At 36.6% G+C, this 14,277-nt stretch overlaps 1 protein-coding gene across 1 annotated transcript in view; it reads right to left on the bottom strand.

Annotated features, from left to right (window-relative positions):
* Window positions 1-8,906, bottom strand: part of LOC131486310 (ABC transporter F family member 4-like) — a 200,658-nt gene extending 191,752 nt beyond the window's left edge. The window contains exons 1-2 of the mRNA XM_058686390.1: window positions 8,653-8,906; window positions 8,153-8,367 (exon numbers count right to left, since the gene is read on the bottom strand). Of these exons, the coding sequence (XP_058542373.1) occupies window positions 8,153-8,367; window positions 8,653-8,906 (469 nt within the window). The remainder of the gene's footprint in view (window positions 1-8,152; window positions 8,368-8,652) is intronic.
* Between the last annotated feature and the right edge of the window lie 5,371 nt (window positions 8,907-14,277).

Raw genomic sequence — 14,277 nt, 5'->3', positions numbered from 1 at the left:
ACAGACATTCTTATCCCTGACTTCATAGGTTTTATGTGTGTGTGTGTGTGTGTGTGTGTGTGTGTGTGTGTGTGTGTGTGTATTTAATGTTCTGCAAAAATTTTCATTCGCTGGGGAAAAGGGAAATTATATTGACAAATAAAAATAAATTAGTAAATCAGTTATTAAAGGACTATAAATGTATTTTATGAGTATAATGGAAAAATTTTAAATAGTATTTGTTTGGGATTACTTATTGGTATTTTAGGATTAACACCTAATATGGTACTTAAAGATGATTCAAGGTCTGAAGTGCAAACAGACCTTACGTGCTAAACCAATACCTTCTGAATTTTAAGAACATGTATATATTTTTAAAGTACATTTGATTCTTTTTCTAATGAGATAAAATTTCAGGAAAAAACTAATATTTTATAAATTGGGAATACCACTGAACAAAAGCACTAAAGAGATTAAGCCATTAAAAATATTAAGCATTAAAGATATTATAGGATCCTTATACATTTTTTTAAGAAACTCTTTTATCCACATCTTCTTTATGTATTAAAAACTGAAGTAAACCTATAATATTTTCTTAGCAAAAATATTTCTACTTGGGGCTCCCGGGTGGCTCAGCTGGTTAAGTGTCCAACATGATCTTGTGGTTTGTGAGTTCTAGCCTTGATTCTGTGTCTCCCTCCCTCTCTGCTCCTCCTCCATTTGTGCTGTGTGTCTCTCTTTCAAAAAATTAATAAATATTAAAAATTAAAAAAAATATTTCTACTTATAGAGATTGAAAAAATACCAATATTGTTTAAGTACATTATATATTTAAAGTAATAGCCATCTTGTTAAACATGCCAACAGCTTGCAAGCTGTACCATCTTTTTACTGATAAACATCTCTAAAAAATGTAAAAAAATGAATTCTTGTGAAGGTAGTTGCTTTTCATTTTATTTTTCTACAATAAAGTCTCTGAGGTTTGTCAACTTCTGATGGATGATGATGTAATTGGACATGTTTTATTACAAAAGAAGACTGACATGAAAAACATGTTAAATCAATTGGACAATAACATCTTATGTTTTCCATATTTACCTCGACTATTCCATTCCTTCATGATAGTGTATTGGATAATACAAAATCAGCTGTCTGAGTCCAAAAAGGCTTTCAGGTAAATAGAAGCCATCTCTTCATGCTTTTATAAACATTTCAGAACTGACCCATGTGCTTTAGGTGTGGCTGCAGCCTTGATGGTAGGCTGGTGGGAGTGAAAAAATATCAGGTGAACAGAGCAGGCAGGTCATTTGAGTTCACATGGCAAGGTGACTACTTTCAGTTTTCTAGGACTCACTATCTGTATCCCAGTTGGTAATTCTGGGAGCTAGGGGAGGATTTTGGAGTTCTATTATAATCTCCTATGTCATTTATACTTCTAGCTCAGATCTCACCTGGAGATGTAGTCTTGTTTTTCTAATTGCCTGTGTAACTTGGTTGTCTCAGTTGAACTTGTAATCTCATCCTTTAAATTCCTGCTGGTTTACCTTTTCTCATCTCATTTAATTACATCACCATCTTTCCAATCACTCAAGACATAGAACTGTCATCCTGAACATTTTTGTTTCTCCCTTGGATTAAATGCATCATCATGTCTTATTGACAATAAAGCCCCCATGTGACGAGTATCTCTCCGCTTCATCTGACTCCTGTCTTCAGCTTAAATGTTGCAGCTATACTCCTTCTAGTTCTTCAAGAACATCATGTTGTTTCCTACTTGGGGCCTTTGCTCATGCTATTGTTTCTTCCTGGAATGCTCTCCTCACCACCTCACTTGAGTCACCCTTAAATATCCCAAATTACTTTCATCCTGTTAGCGCATGCCATTCTTTCCCTTCATAACAGATATCACAATTTGTAATTACAAAATGCTTTTTCTTTTAATTTGGTGTATGTTGTCTCTCCCCTGTATGTGTAAACTCTGTGGGGGCTGGAATCATGTCCGTTTTATTCCATTGCATTTCTGGTGTCTGTCACAGTTCCCTGAGCCCAGTAGATATATACTAAATATTTGTTAAATATAAGATTGGCTTTTAACATTGATGTATTGCTAAAACTGAGAGAAATGTGGAAGCATACTTTCCACTGGATCCTATGGAAACTGATTGGTACACTTGAAATTATTACTTAATTATGAGAAAGGAAAAAGTTGTCACCACAGGTTGTCCTGCTTCATGTTTGTAACATTCACATTGTCTTTCAAACAGATACTCAACAGATATTTGAATGAATGAATACATACATAATAACAGTTAAGACCAAAAGTTTGTAAAAAGCTTAGTCAAATAAATCCTATACAGTATCCTAAAATATAGTTGGAAACAAAATGCTTGTTTTCCAAGACATATCTGATTTTCTTCATCTATTTATAGCTTTCAAATTTAATTTTTTTCCAGAAAGAACATCTAAAGCCACATTATTAGTGAAAGAAATGATTGTGCAAAGACTTCTTTAATTTTACCTTTTATGTTTCCTAAATAAATATTCATGGTGAGAACAGTTTAAAATAGCAATAAAAATAAAGAGGAAGTTAAGGATCACTATTAAACATTTCACCCAAAAAACCAATGTTTCATTTCTTTCATATGCTATTTCTTATAAAATAAATTTATTTTTTTATAAAATAAATTTCTAAAATATTAACAAGTAATGCTTACTTAGAATTTAGTCTTTGATAATTTCTTTACACATATTAACTAATTCAACCCTTGCAATGACTCTATCAATGTCCCCATTTCACATGTGAAAACACTGATGCTTAGATTTGTTCAAGGTCACATTACCAGTAGGACATAAATTGGGATTGTTTTCCACGTGTGTGCTTCCACAATATTTTTTGTTATACTATTTATATTATTATTATTATTATAATGTAATATATTATTTATAATATTATTTATTAAGGAAAGTATCACACTATGTGGATGTTTAGGTTTTTCAAATTTTTAATTGCTATAAACAATGATAAATACTTCCATACATCTTTACTGGCACAATGTCTTTCCTCCTAGCTCTGAAGGTCTTTTGAGCCCAAGATAACCAATGAGAAGTGGAAACAGAAACAATGCCGACTCCCAGTAACAAAGGAGAGGGCAAACAAAACTTGCCTAAGGGAGTGTATAGAGATTACAGTTTATGGAAATCACAGACATGTCTTTCTCTCTCCTGTTTGGTCAAAGAACTTTTGCTATTTTTTCTTTTCAGACTTGCTTCTTTGTTGATATAAACTCTAAGTAGTCTGACTATTCAAATTCCAAACATTTCCAAGTATCTCACTCTGGAATTTTGAAGGGCATTTTTACCTTTCTTTTAATTAAAGCAAAAATTTTAATAGACTTTATTTTTCAGAGCAATTTTCAGTTCACAGTAAAATGGAACCAGGATATGGATATTTCCCACTTACCCTCTGCTACCACACATGCAGAGCTTCCCCCCCATTATCAGCCGTCAGAGCAGTGGTATGTTTGTTATAATTGGTGACCCTCAACTGACACATCATTATCATCTGAGGTCCATAGTTTTCATTAGTTTTCACGCGTGGTTTTGTACATTCTGTTGGCTTGGGCAAATTTATAATGACACACATTCATCATTATAGTATCATACAGAGTATTTTCACCGCTGGAACAATCCTCAGTGCTCTGCCTATTTACTTATCCCCCCGCTCCAGCCACTGGCAACCGCTGATCTTTTATTGTCTAAGAGTTTTGCCTATTTCTGAATGGCATATAATTGAAATGATACAGTATGTAGACTTTCCAGCTTTGTTTCTTTCACCTAGTGTGTGGAAATGTGCAATTAAATATACACTTAAGTGTGCAATTCAAAACATTTAAGGTTCCTGTATGTCTTTTCATGGCTTGACAGCTCATTTCCTTTTAGTGTATTAATATTCTATTACCTGGATATACCACAGTTTATTTATCCCTCCATCTACTGAAGTATATCTTGGCGGTTGCTTCCAAGTTTTGGCAATTATGAATAAAGCTGCTATAGACATCCTTCAGCAGGTTTCTGCGTAGACATAAGTGTTGGACTTGTTTGGGTAAATACCAAGGAGCACACTTCCTGGATCATATGGTAGAGTATGTTTAGTTTCATAAGACACTTCCAAACTGCATTTCAAAGTGGCTGTATCATTTACATTCCCACCAGCAAGAATGAGAGTTCTTTTTGCTCTACATCCTTGCCAGCATTTGGTGTTGTCCATGTTCTGTCCATGTCTATGCTTATTTGATTTGTAATTCCCTGATGACATAGGAGGCGGAGCATCTTTTCATATGCTTTTTTGCCAACCGTATATCTTGTCTGGCGAAGTGTCTGTTTCAGATCTAGTATACATGTCTTTTAACACTTAAGATACTCTCCCAGTATTAAAATTGTTGGGGAATGCCATATGAATCTTTTTAAGATCCTCGCCCTCCTCTTTTAAAATTGAGATAAATTTACCTGCAATAAAATGTTGAGTGTACAATTCAAAGAGATTTTATCAGTGTAGATAGATACCCATGCAACCAACTACCACCAGTTGTCTCATCTCTAAAATGGGGACATTAATAGTACCTATGTCAAAATATAGACTATCCCATTATCCCAGGATGTCCTCTTGTCTTCCTTTGCAGCCAGTTCCCCCTCTCCCACCTCCCTTTCCCCAGCCCTTCCTAACCTGCTAGAGGAAATCACTATTTTCATTTTTGTCACCATAGCGTTTATTTGCCGGCCCCAAATTTCATATAAATTGAATCGTACAAGATGTATGACTCTGGCTTCCTCACCCAACATGTTTTTGAGCTTCATCTGGGTTTTACATATATATATATATACACACACACACACACACACACACACACGTATACACATACATATATATAAATATATATATATATAAATTCAGTAGTAAAGTCCTTTTTATTGTTGAATGCTATTCCTTTGTATGACATACCAAAATTTATCCATCCACTCATATGTTGATAGACTTGTGGGATCTTATGATCTAAGGCATTGATATATATTACAAACTTTCCCTACAGTAAGGTTGTCTCAATTACACTCCCCCTAACCCAAACTCCCTGTCTCCTGCAACAATATAAGAGATGTTTCTACCACAACTTATCTGGAGCACTAGGCTCCATGCTGAACATGGAGCTTGAACTTGTGACCCTGAGATCAGGAGTTGCATAGTGTACCTACTGAGCCAGCTACGCACCCCAAGAGAGTCACTTTTAAAGCCTATTCCAATTGGATAATTGCCAAATGGCATCTCATTTTAAATTACATTTTTAAACACTGAGCTTCAATTTTGTTAAAGGTTTACTGGCCAAATGATTTTCTTGTTTTGTCAATCAGTCATACATTTACCTATTTTTCTATTGGCATGTTTATTTAGAGATATGTACATATGTGTGGGCTTTGGAACCTCTTGGGTCTTCTTTAAGGACTTTTCCATGACCACCACCAAACTTCCCCCTAGCTATCTTTCAATACATAAACACCTACTTTCTCTAAAAAGAGATGTTATTGTTATATCCATTTTAATGATGAAAAAACTTTAAGCATAGAGAGTTTAAGTGTTTTGCAAAAGGTCACAATCAAGGAAGTGAAAGCTTAATGCTAAAACCCTTGCTTTTATTTATTATGCATTATGCTATTTTTCTGTTCATGCAGGTTTATACAATGAGAATACTAACAACCACCTCCATGGATTGTTTCAAGGATTAAACAAATTTATACCTATAATAATAATAATAATAATAATAATAAACATTAGGTGCCAGTGTTCTACGTACCTTGTGTATATTAACCCCTGTAATCTTTCCAACAATCCCATAAGAACTATAATCTCTCACCCAAATTACAGGTGAGAAAGCTGATGCACAGAGAAGTTATCTACCTAGTTAACATTATACAATTAATCAGGCAAAACTGAAATTTGATCTCAGAGCGCATTGTTTTCAAATCTATTCTCTTTAATAATAGGCCAACAGCTGAGAGTTACTCCTGAAAAATAGAATGCCCTAAATGAATATTAACCAATATCATTACTAATGGAAATTTATTGGGTCATGGTTATGGAAATAAAGTCTTTTTCCCCTCCCCCCAGGAGTTGCAGTCTCTAGAGGTTGCCTCCTCCTCTTCACCCATATTGTTGCAACAGTGAAAATTAGGAACTGACACTTGAGAGAGCACTTCCGAAGAGACAGGTCTATGCTTCTTGAATTTTACACTTTGAGGCCCTCAGCATGTGTTACTCAGTCTTGATGCAGTAAAGCCGTATAGCAAACAAACTTCAAAATTTCAGATGCTCAAAATAGCAAATATTTATTTTCCTCATTTACGGATCATGGACCAGCTGTCACTCTGCTGGACTCAGCTGGGCTATTTTGGTCTGAGGAAAGCTGGTCAGATTCAAATCTGCTCCACGTGTCTTCATTCTTTCTGGGACCCCTAGGACTCAAGCCTCAGGGCCTGGGTGTGACCTTTGTATGGCAATCACAGAAAAGCAGGGGAGTAATGCGCAAACACATTTAAATTGTTGCATCATGTCTGTTAATATCCCATTTATGTTGTTGGAAGAGGATAAAGAGAAAGAAATGGCAGAATAAGATTTGAGTGGAATCTTGGGAGCTTATCCAAATACTTTCACACAATTAGCTCTTCATTTTACTGAAGTAGTATGAATCCTTTGTCACGTTTATACAAATATTTTCTTTCAGAGTTTTTTTTTTATTAGCTTTTAAACATCATTTAGGACATTTTGGCTTTGACTTTTTAAAAAATCCTTTCTCTGAGATCATGTATCCTGATGTCAAATTTGGAACATTTGATGTTCCTTGTAAAGAGCTGAATCTAAAATGTTAAACTGATACACATTTTTTTTGGGGGGGGTAAATGTTTATTTGTTTCGAGAGAGAGTGAGGCTTGAGTCTTGGGTGGGGCAGAGAGAGAGAGGAGCAAGAGAATCCCAACAAGGCTCTGTGTGATCAGCATTGGGCCTGAGGCAGAGCTTCATCTCAGGAAACGTGAGATCATGACCTGAGCCGAAGTGAAGAATCGTATGCTTACCCAACTGAGCCACCCAGGACCCCTAAATTGATAAGCATTTTTAATTATCACTAGACACATAGCAGGTTTACAACAGACCCTTGTTGAATTAGGTTTACAGTGGAATGCTAATTAAAAGTGGGGAGATTGAGAAAAAGCCAAATAAGGCAAAGGATGATTGCTTAAGAATAGTACTGCTTTTACTGAGTTTTGGACTCCAGTGAAAGGGGAAGGGTGAGAATATTTGTGCACTTATTAAGTTATTGCATGCTTTATTATCTTAATTCATCCTAGGAATAATCCTGTAAGGTAGATAAAATTGCCTCTATTTTATATCGGGTGACTCATCTTTGGCTTAGACAGGCAAACAACCTTTACAGGACTGTGCTCTGTGGTGACAACAACTCTCACCTGGACCTAGCTTTTGTTAGTCTTTTGCTGAGCTCTCTTCTTGACTAGGCCTTGACTTTGGCCACTGTCTTTGCCAGACCTGCATAACTCAGTTGTAGCAAGAATCTTGCTAAGAATCAGTTTAGTGAGAATTCCCCCATCCTTGATATCAGATCATCCTGGCCTACTTTTTAGCAAGAATTCCATTAAATTAGTTTGGCTAGAATCCCCTTGCCCCTGATGACTCTTTTGAGTAATCTTCTATCCACTGACTCCCTTATTCTGCTTGTTGGCTGGAAATCCCTGGCTGCCTTTGCGTTATTTAGACTTGTGCCTTATCTTCCTTCCTTTATTTCAACAGTCCTGCATAAGGTCTCCCTTACTATTTTAAAAAGCGTCAGAATAACACTGACAGTGGCTTAACAGTGGTTGTCATCAATAGGAGCACCAAAGTTGCCCAGTGTGATACCAAATTCACAGAAGAGATAAGAGGAAACTTGAATAAAAGGCCATAATATTCATGTATAATTCACTGTCTTTAGAGTTCACCAGTTTATGCAAAAGTATGGATTAAAGAGCCTTTAACACAGAGTGCTTCAGGCTTCTTTATACCCCTTATCTTTGGGAGGTTTTGTTTCAAAGATGTTCAGGTGTCAGCCTGTGTAATTGCTGTGACCTCTGTTACCGTGTGGTGTCCATCTGCTCATCTCCACATGCTGGCGAGCACTGGTTCTTCTGCTGCTGGTCACCTTCCTGTCTTTGAATGTATTGACCTCTCTTAAGCCACCACCAAGAGCAATATTCTGTCCTGAGAGGATGGTTGCATTAGCCCTTATCTCTACTCCAGGCAACTTCAATTCCCACAAGACAGCTGTGATCAGGCTGTGATCTTTCCCGAGACTTCAGTGAAGAATTCAAAGGCAGACATAGCTACGATAACATAAAAAAGAATAGATGTCTGCTATTCAATTTCTTTAATTTCCAAAACGCATGATGGTACTTTTGTGGCACCTATAAAATTCTTCGCTTCCTCGTCATAGAGCTTTACCCCAAATGCCAACTTGCTTCCATGTCATCTAAGATAGTTTACCTCAAGCAGAGACGGTGACTTTGAGCATGTTTTGTTTCTGTGACTACAGGGCAACAAGATGGACAGATCAGAACAAAATAGTGCAGCCTCAATACCGTTCTCGAAATCTGCATTCGTTATCCATTCCACAGTAGGACATTGCTGGTTTGCTTCTATTCTGCCAGGTCCAGCTCTTTTGCTTTAATCCTTTTGCCAGGAAAGAGCAGACGAACTTGTACATCTTTTCAGTCTTCTCAAACTCTCTTACATTTTTCTGCGAGGAGCCAGTTAAACCAGGCCACGTAAGCGCATACATGCATGGACGTGGAAGACATTCACACATATGCACGAGCATGGCAGGTGCACACATAGCCCCCTAGTTCACCGAACCTCAATTCCCTGTACAGTGCAGCTTTACCTGTAGTTGAAAAAGAAGCACTTCTCTAAAGGGAAAATAGTCTGTAGAGTTGCAACTCTGCATAAAACATCCACAACCATTTACATTATTGCCCTGAGCAATTGTGCTTCTTCCAGACAGCATTCAGACATCTTTTCTGATGCTAATCCCTGTCTTACATTTGCATAACTGAAAGGCCTAGCAGGAATATGTTTTTCTGAAAACCCAGTGCCCCACAGTTGTTGAAAAGCTATGAAATAGCTATAAACATTTTTTTCCTACTGACTCTTTCTAGGTTTCAAATATGTTTTTTAAACTTTTGATTATGAATTAATTTTAGTGCAGATGGTTTCCTTTATCCCTCACACCCCATCTTCTCTTGTCATCATCCTACATAACCATAGTTCTTCTCAGAACCAGAAAATTAGCCATAGTACAGTATTGTTAACTAAACCTAATAGACTTTATGTGAATCTCACCAGTCTTTCCACTAAAGCCCTTTGGCTGTTTTAGGATTCTCCACTGACAATTTTCATCCAGAGTTGGGGCTCACTAACCACCTAGCTTAACTTCCTTTAACAATCTCAAGAAGAAAGAAGCTCTTTTTGAGGAGAAAGCTGAAATGGGAACTAAGCCCTAGGGTGGTGACTCTACATCGCTTTCCCAATGGAAAGGTCATCCATCATCCGGGAGGGGTGGGTGAGAGCACCAGGAGGTGTGAGAGGAAGTCTGTCCTGGTGCAGAAACTGGAAGTGAAAGTGGAGAGCATTTCTTAGATTAATTTCTCCAGACACTAAAGTCAGGAATTGTGTAAATTATTAAGAATATTCCCAGAAGGTACTGACAGAGAAGTAGGGAAGGGGTACCGGGAATGTCAAGTAGAGGAGCCCAACCAAGGCTGCCACTTTGAGCAAAATCCCCTCAACTTGATTGAGTGAGGGAACACCAGAAATAGAGTGCATCACATCTCAAAATTTTTCTGATTGGAGGCCAGGAAGCTGGAGTATTTGTGTCTTTTACCCTGACCAGCCATTCATCCATAGCTCCTTCTGGGGGATTGTCCATTCCCAGGTTTAGCTCTCCTGGGTTGTAGGTCAAGCAGTTCTGGTAACCTGAACCTACTTACACAGAGTCTCAGGTGCTGGCTACTAAGAGTAAAGCACACAGGATCCAGTGTGAACAAAAATGGTGCAAGAGACCGTGGAGGGAGTGTGTCTTTTATGATCTAAAGTGAAGGGACTTCACTTAAGTGGGGTGTAAAGTGCATAAGGGTTGGGGCTATTTGGAGGGCAAAAAGGAGATCCTATTTGAAAAAATTATGGCAGAAATGGTTTTATTATGGTGAAGGTGTCAAGGAAATAGAATAAAAAATACAAGATCTTCCCCCACTGGAGGAAGGGGGGAAGATTCTCCCCTCTTATGGATATTCTCCATAAGGGGAATAGAGACAGAAAACAGTTTTATTATTGAATAAGCATTAAACCAGATTGTGGTGCACACGGCAGGCAATCCACTAAGAAAGAGATTTCAAAGACAAAAAGAAATCTTACTTCCTTAAATAGCCAAGCAGATAGAACCCATTACATAAATGCTCTCAAGGTAAACAATAACTCAAGTAAGAGAGCTTGAGAGTACTGCTGAGCACACATAATTTACCCTAACTACTTGGTAATTGGAGTGACCATATGTATTAATTAACTGACTTTATCCAAGGGAAAAAATGAATAGACAAACTCAAACTCTTAATGACAGGAGGTAGTTTTACAACTTGGAACAGAGGAGCCTACTGAAGTTAGGTTAATACTTCCCACAGAAGCTGGGAGACAGGAGACAGGGGCACTATCCCTCTAGATGTTTATATTTCAAAGAGATGGCTCTCAGGTCCATGAGAGAGACATTCCTGAGTCCTACAGCTGACAAAAGGTCTATCTAGTGTACAGATGATTTATATACATGTCAAAGAGAAAAAATACTGACAAGTTTTCTAAAGTAAATGCTCTAAGACAAAGAACAAAGAAGACTCTTCCCTTATTTTCAACAGGGAGAATTAAGTCTCTTATTTTTAATTTTTGTCTTTACCAAAGTTATGAGGCTTAATGGCTCCAGACTCCTAGTTTATGTGTTTTTTCAGTCCATTAAGAAATGTATATGTTATATTAACTCTTCCCAGACATCATTAGGAGCAGTGACACTTTAAATTATGAAATATATTTTCTTTTTAAAAATCAGTAATTTGTGATGCCTTTAGTGATTACTATGTTTTTAAATATACATTTTCAACATTTAATTCATGAAGTCAATTAAGTAGTTCTACCTGACAGACTCAGTTACTTGGAAATTATTACCAACAACAATGGCAACAACAACAACAACAACAAATCTAAAGGTAAGAGTCCAGAGTTCAGGGAGATGCACTGAACTCTCATGGGATAGGAAGAACATAGGGCTCTATATCTTTTGGAGGTACTATCAATTTTGCAAGGAAAATATATTAGAAAGACATAAAGAATGTTTGCGAGAGAAGTGGAAAAGTTCATTTTCCCTGACATACTGAAAACCAGATATATTATAGAGATAAAAAATGGAATTTAGCAAGCAATCAGCTATGGGCACATTTGAGAGTGAAGACCAAATTCTAGTGGCTTTTAAACATTTAAGGTTTATCACACCTCTTTCATTGAGATTACATCTTTAATGAAAACTTGGGAAGGACATAAACCTGAAGCATAGAATAAGATCAGCCACACCAACAGCATTCTCAGTTACCTGGAACAGTGGTGCAAGGAGAGGTTTGATCCTCTTTTCCCTTCCCATAGCTAGCAGTTGCTCTAATTTACTTTAATTTATAGATCCCGAGCCAGTCACACATAGGCATGCGTTCCTGGCAAGCAAAAGGATGTCAAATGCAATCAGGCTGCAGGAAAGTTGGCCAAGCTTCAGCCTCCTTTTGATGATTGGAAGCACGGAGTTGTGGAATGCGAGACTAGACCATCTTGGAGATCAGATTGCTCCTCTCCTCCCTTAACAAATGAGGTTTAGCGAGAAGGCAAAGTGCCTTCAGAAGGTGACATGGACACTCTAATTTGAATTAGGGCTAACACAGATCACCATATGCACTCTTGCTTAATAGCTTTGCCTGAATTATTTCCCTCATTCTGAAACTAACACATTATAATGCAAGCTTATTACTTTTCTTGCCATTCTATATTTGCTGATGCTAAGTTAAGGATCTGTCTGTGAGATTTTAAATTTCTTAACCCTCTCTTGTCCACTGACCCCATGTCCAGCCTTCACACCTGAGTCCGGTGCCCTTACTCCATGTGACCCACTGCCCCCGAAGGTCTGTCTGTTCTAGGCCTTTCCTAGTCCATCACTTTCTGATCATCATTGTCTCTGCATTCATAGCTCACTTTTGCCACACTCAGAAATAGAACGTGATGTGGGATAACCGATTTTGGAGCATTAGACATTATATTCTTATGAAGTCATTCTTGCTAAAAAGCTTTCAAATTAATGGGTTATGTTCTTACTTTAATAAGTCAAATTTACTAAATATACTTTTAATTGTTAGCAATGTAGCGTACGTAAAAGTAGTTACATTATTAAGTTAAAGCAATAACTCAAAAATACCTGGTCTGTTATTAATCTATATATAAGTCGCCAGATGAAAATGTGCAGCATATCCGTGACTTTAGGATTTTGAAAAAAACTGTGCCATTATCTCGTTTCCTGTCTTTTCACTTCAGATCATAAATTATAAGAAAGTTTATGATTTCCAGTCTAATAACTGCTGTGAATTTTTAAAGCAAAGGATGAATCATCTTATTTTTGCTTTTTCCTCTCATCATTTAATGCTCTTATTTTCCATCTCTGTCCATGCTGACATTTCAGCATGCATAACTGTAGAAAATAATGTTATTCAGTAAAATATATAACATATCAACTTATTGATGGCTTTGGTCTACTTCTTCTATTTCACTTTCCTTACAAATTTTTATTAGTTATAAAAGAACAGCCTTCTCAATTTCAAGGAAATTTTGGTAATATATTTTGTAAAATCTCTTCATAAATTTACATGCTGCAGGTGCACAAGGCTTGAGGCTTTATGCCCTCAGAATTCCAGGTGTGCATTGCAACAATTTTAAAATTACAAGCTTATATTGTAAAGACACGAAAATTTTTATAGAAAATCAAACACTTTTTCTTCCAGTGATTTCACTGTTCAGTATCTCAGAAATATATGCACAAGAACGTATGTGCACAAGAGGGTATGCACAATATGACGGCTACTGCAAAATCGGTTGTAATAGCAAAATATAAAAGCCATGAAGTGTCCAGCAGTAGGAACTATTCACAAAATGGAATACTATGCATAGTTAAGAATAACAAGGAAGATAAGATCAATGTATACTAACTCAGAAAGATTTTCAAAACATTACTAAACAGAAAATGCATTTGAGAAAAATTCCATACAATAGGATATTATTTATATAATTTATATTAATATACACATATTTCGGAGAACAAAGCTATTGTGTAGGTGTATGTGCTATGTGTGTGTGTGTAGCATGTGTATAAATGTATGTATGTACATACATATTATATATTGTACTGTATATATAGTCCATCATACTGCATATCTAGTCCATTGAATAAATATTTATTGAGTATCAACCCTGTATAAGGCTCTTTTCTAGTATAGTGTTTACATTTGCATATAAAAGCATAGGATTTTAGAAGTTAGGAATGAAGATAAAATTTGAAAGTCCACAGCATATAAATGGAATGTTCCTAATGGAAACCATTAGGAAAAGAATATACAGAAACAAATGTAGAATAATCCAAAATAAAGTGATGGCAGTGGCCTTCTCTGAAGAAGGAACGAATGGCTTAGTATAGGGAGATAGTATGGGTAATTAAGTTTACATATATATATGTACATGGATGTTCGTATTTTATGTGTACAGGGAAATATAGTATAGTGGCATTAAAATTGGATTTCGAAATAGCATGATGGGTAGCAAGAGCAGGATGTAGGAAATCAGAGGGAAACAAATGTTAACACTATCCATTCTCTTGGGACACACAGATTCCTGAGATCACTCCAACATGACCCTCATTTAGGGTTTCCTCTCAGTCTCCTTTTGGCACACAAAACAGGGCAAAGATAGAACTATTTTTCTCTCTTCCTTTCATCTGAGCCTGCATGCTTTAAACAGGGGCATATAAAGCCTTCTGAGAGAATAGTTTAACTCCAAATTGTGGAAAAAAGACATTACCTTTTGTAAGGATGAAGAAACTGAGGAAAATCACTACCATCAGAGAATAAACACAATAAGAAGAC

The sequence above is a fragment of the Neofelis nebulosa genome, chromosome 9 (genome assembly GCF_028018385.1).
Source record: "Neofelis nebulosa isolate mNeoNeb1 chromosome 9, mNeoNeb1.pri, whole genome shotgun sequence".
In the NCBI taxonomy this organism is placed as follows: domain Eukaryota; kingdom Metazoa; phylum Chordata; class Mammalia; order Carnivora; family Felidae; genus Neofelis; species Neofelis nebulosa.
This window is presented reverse-complemented; position numbering and strand designations above follow the sequence as displayed.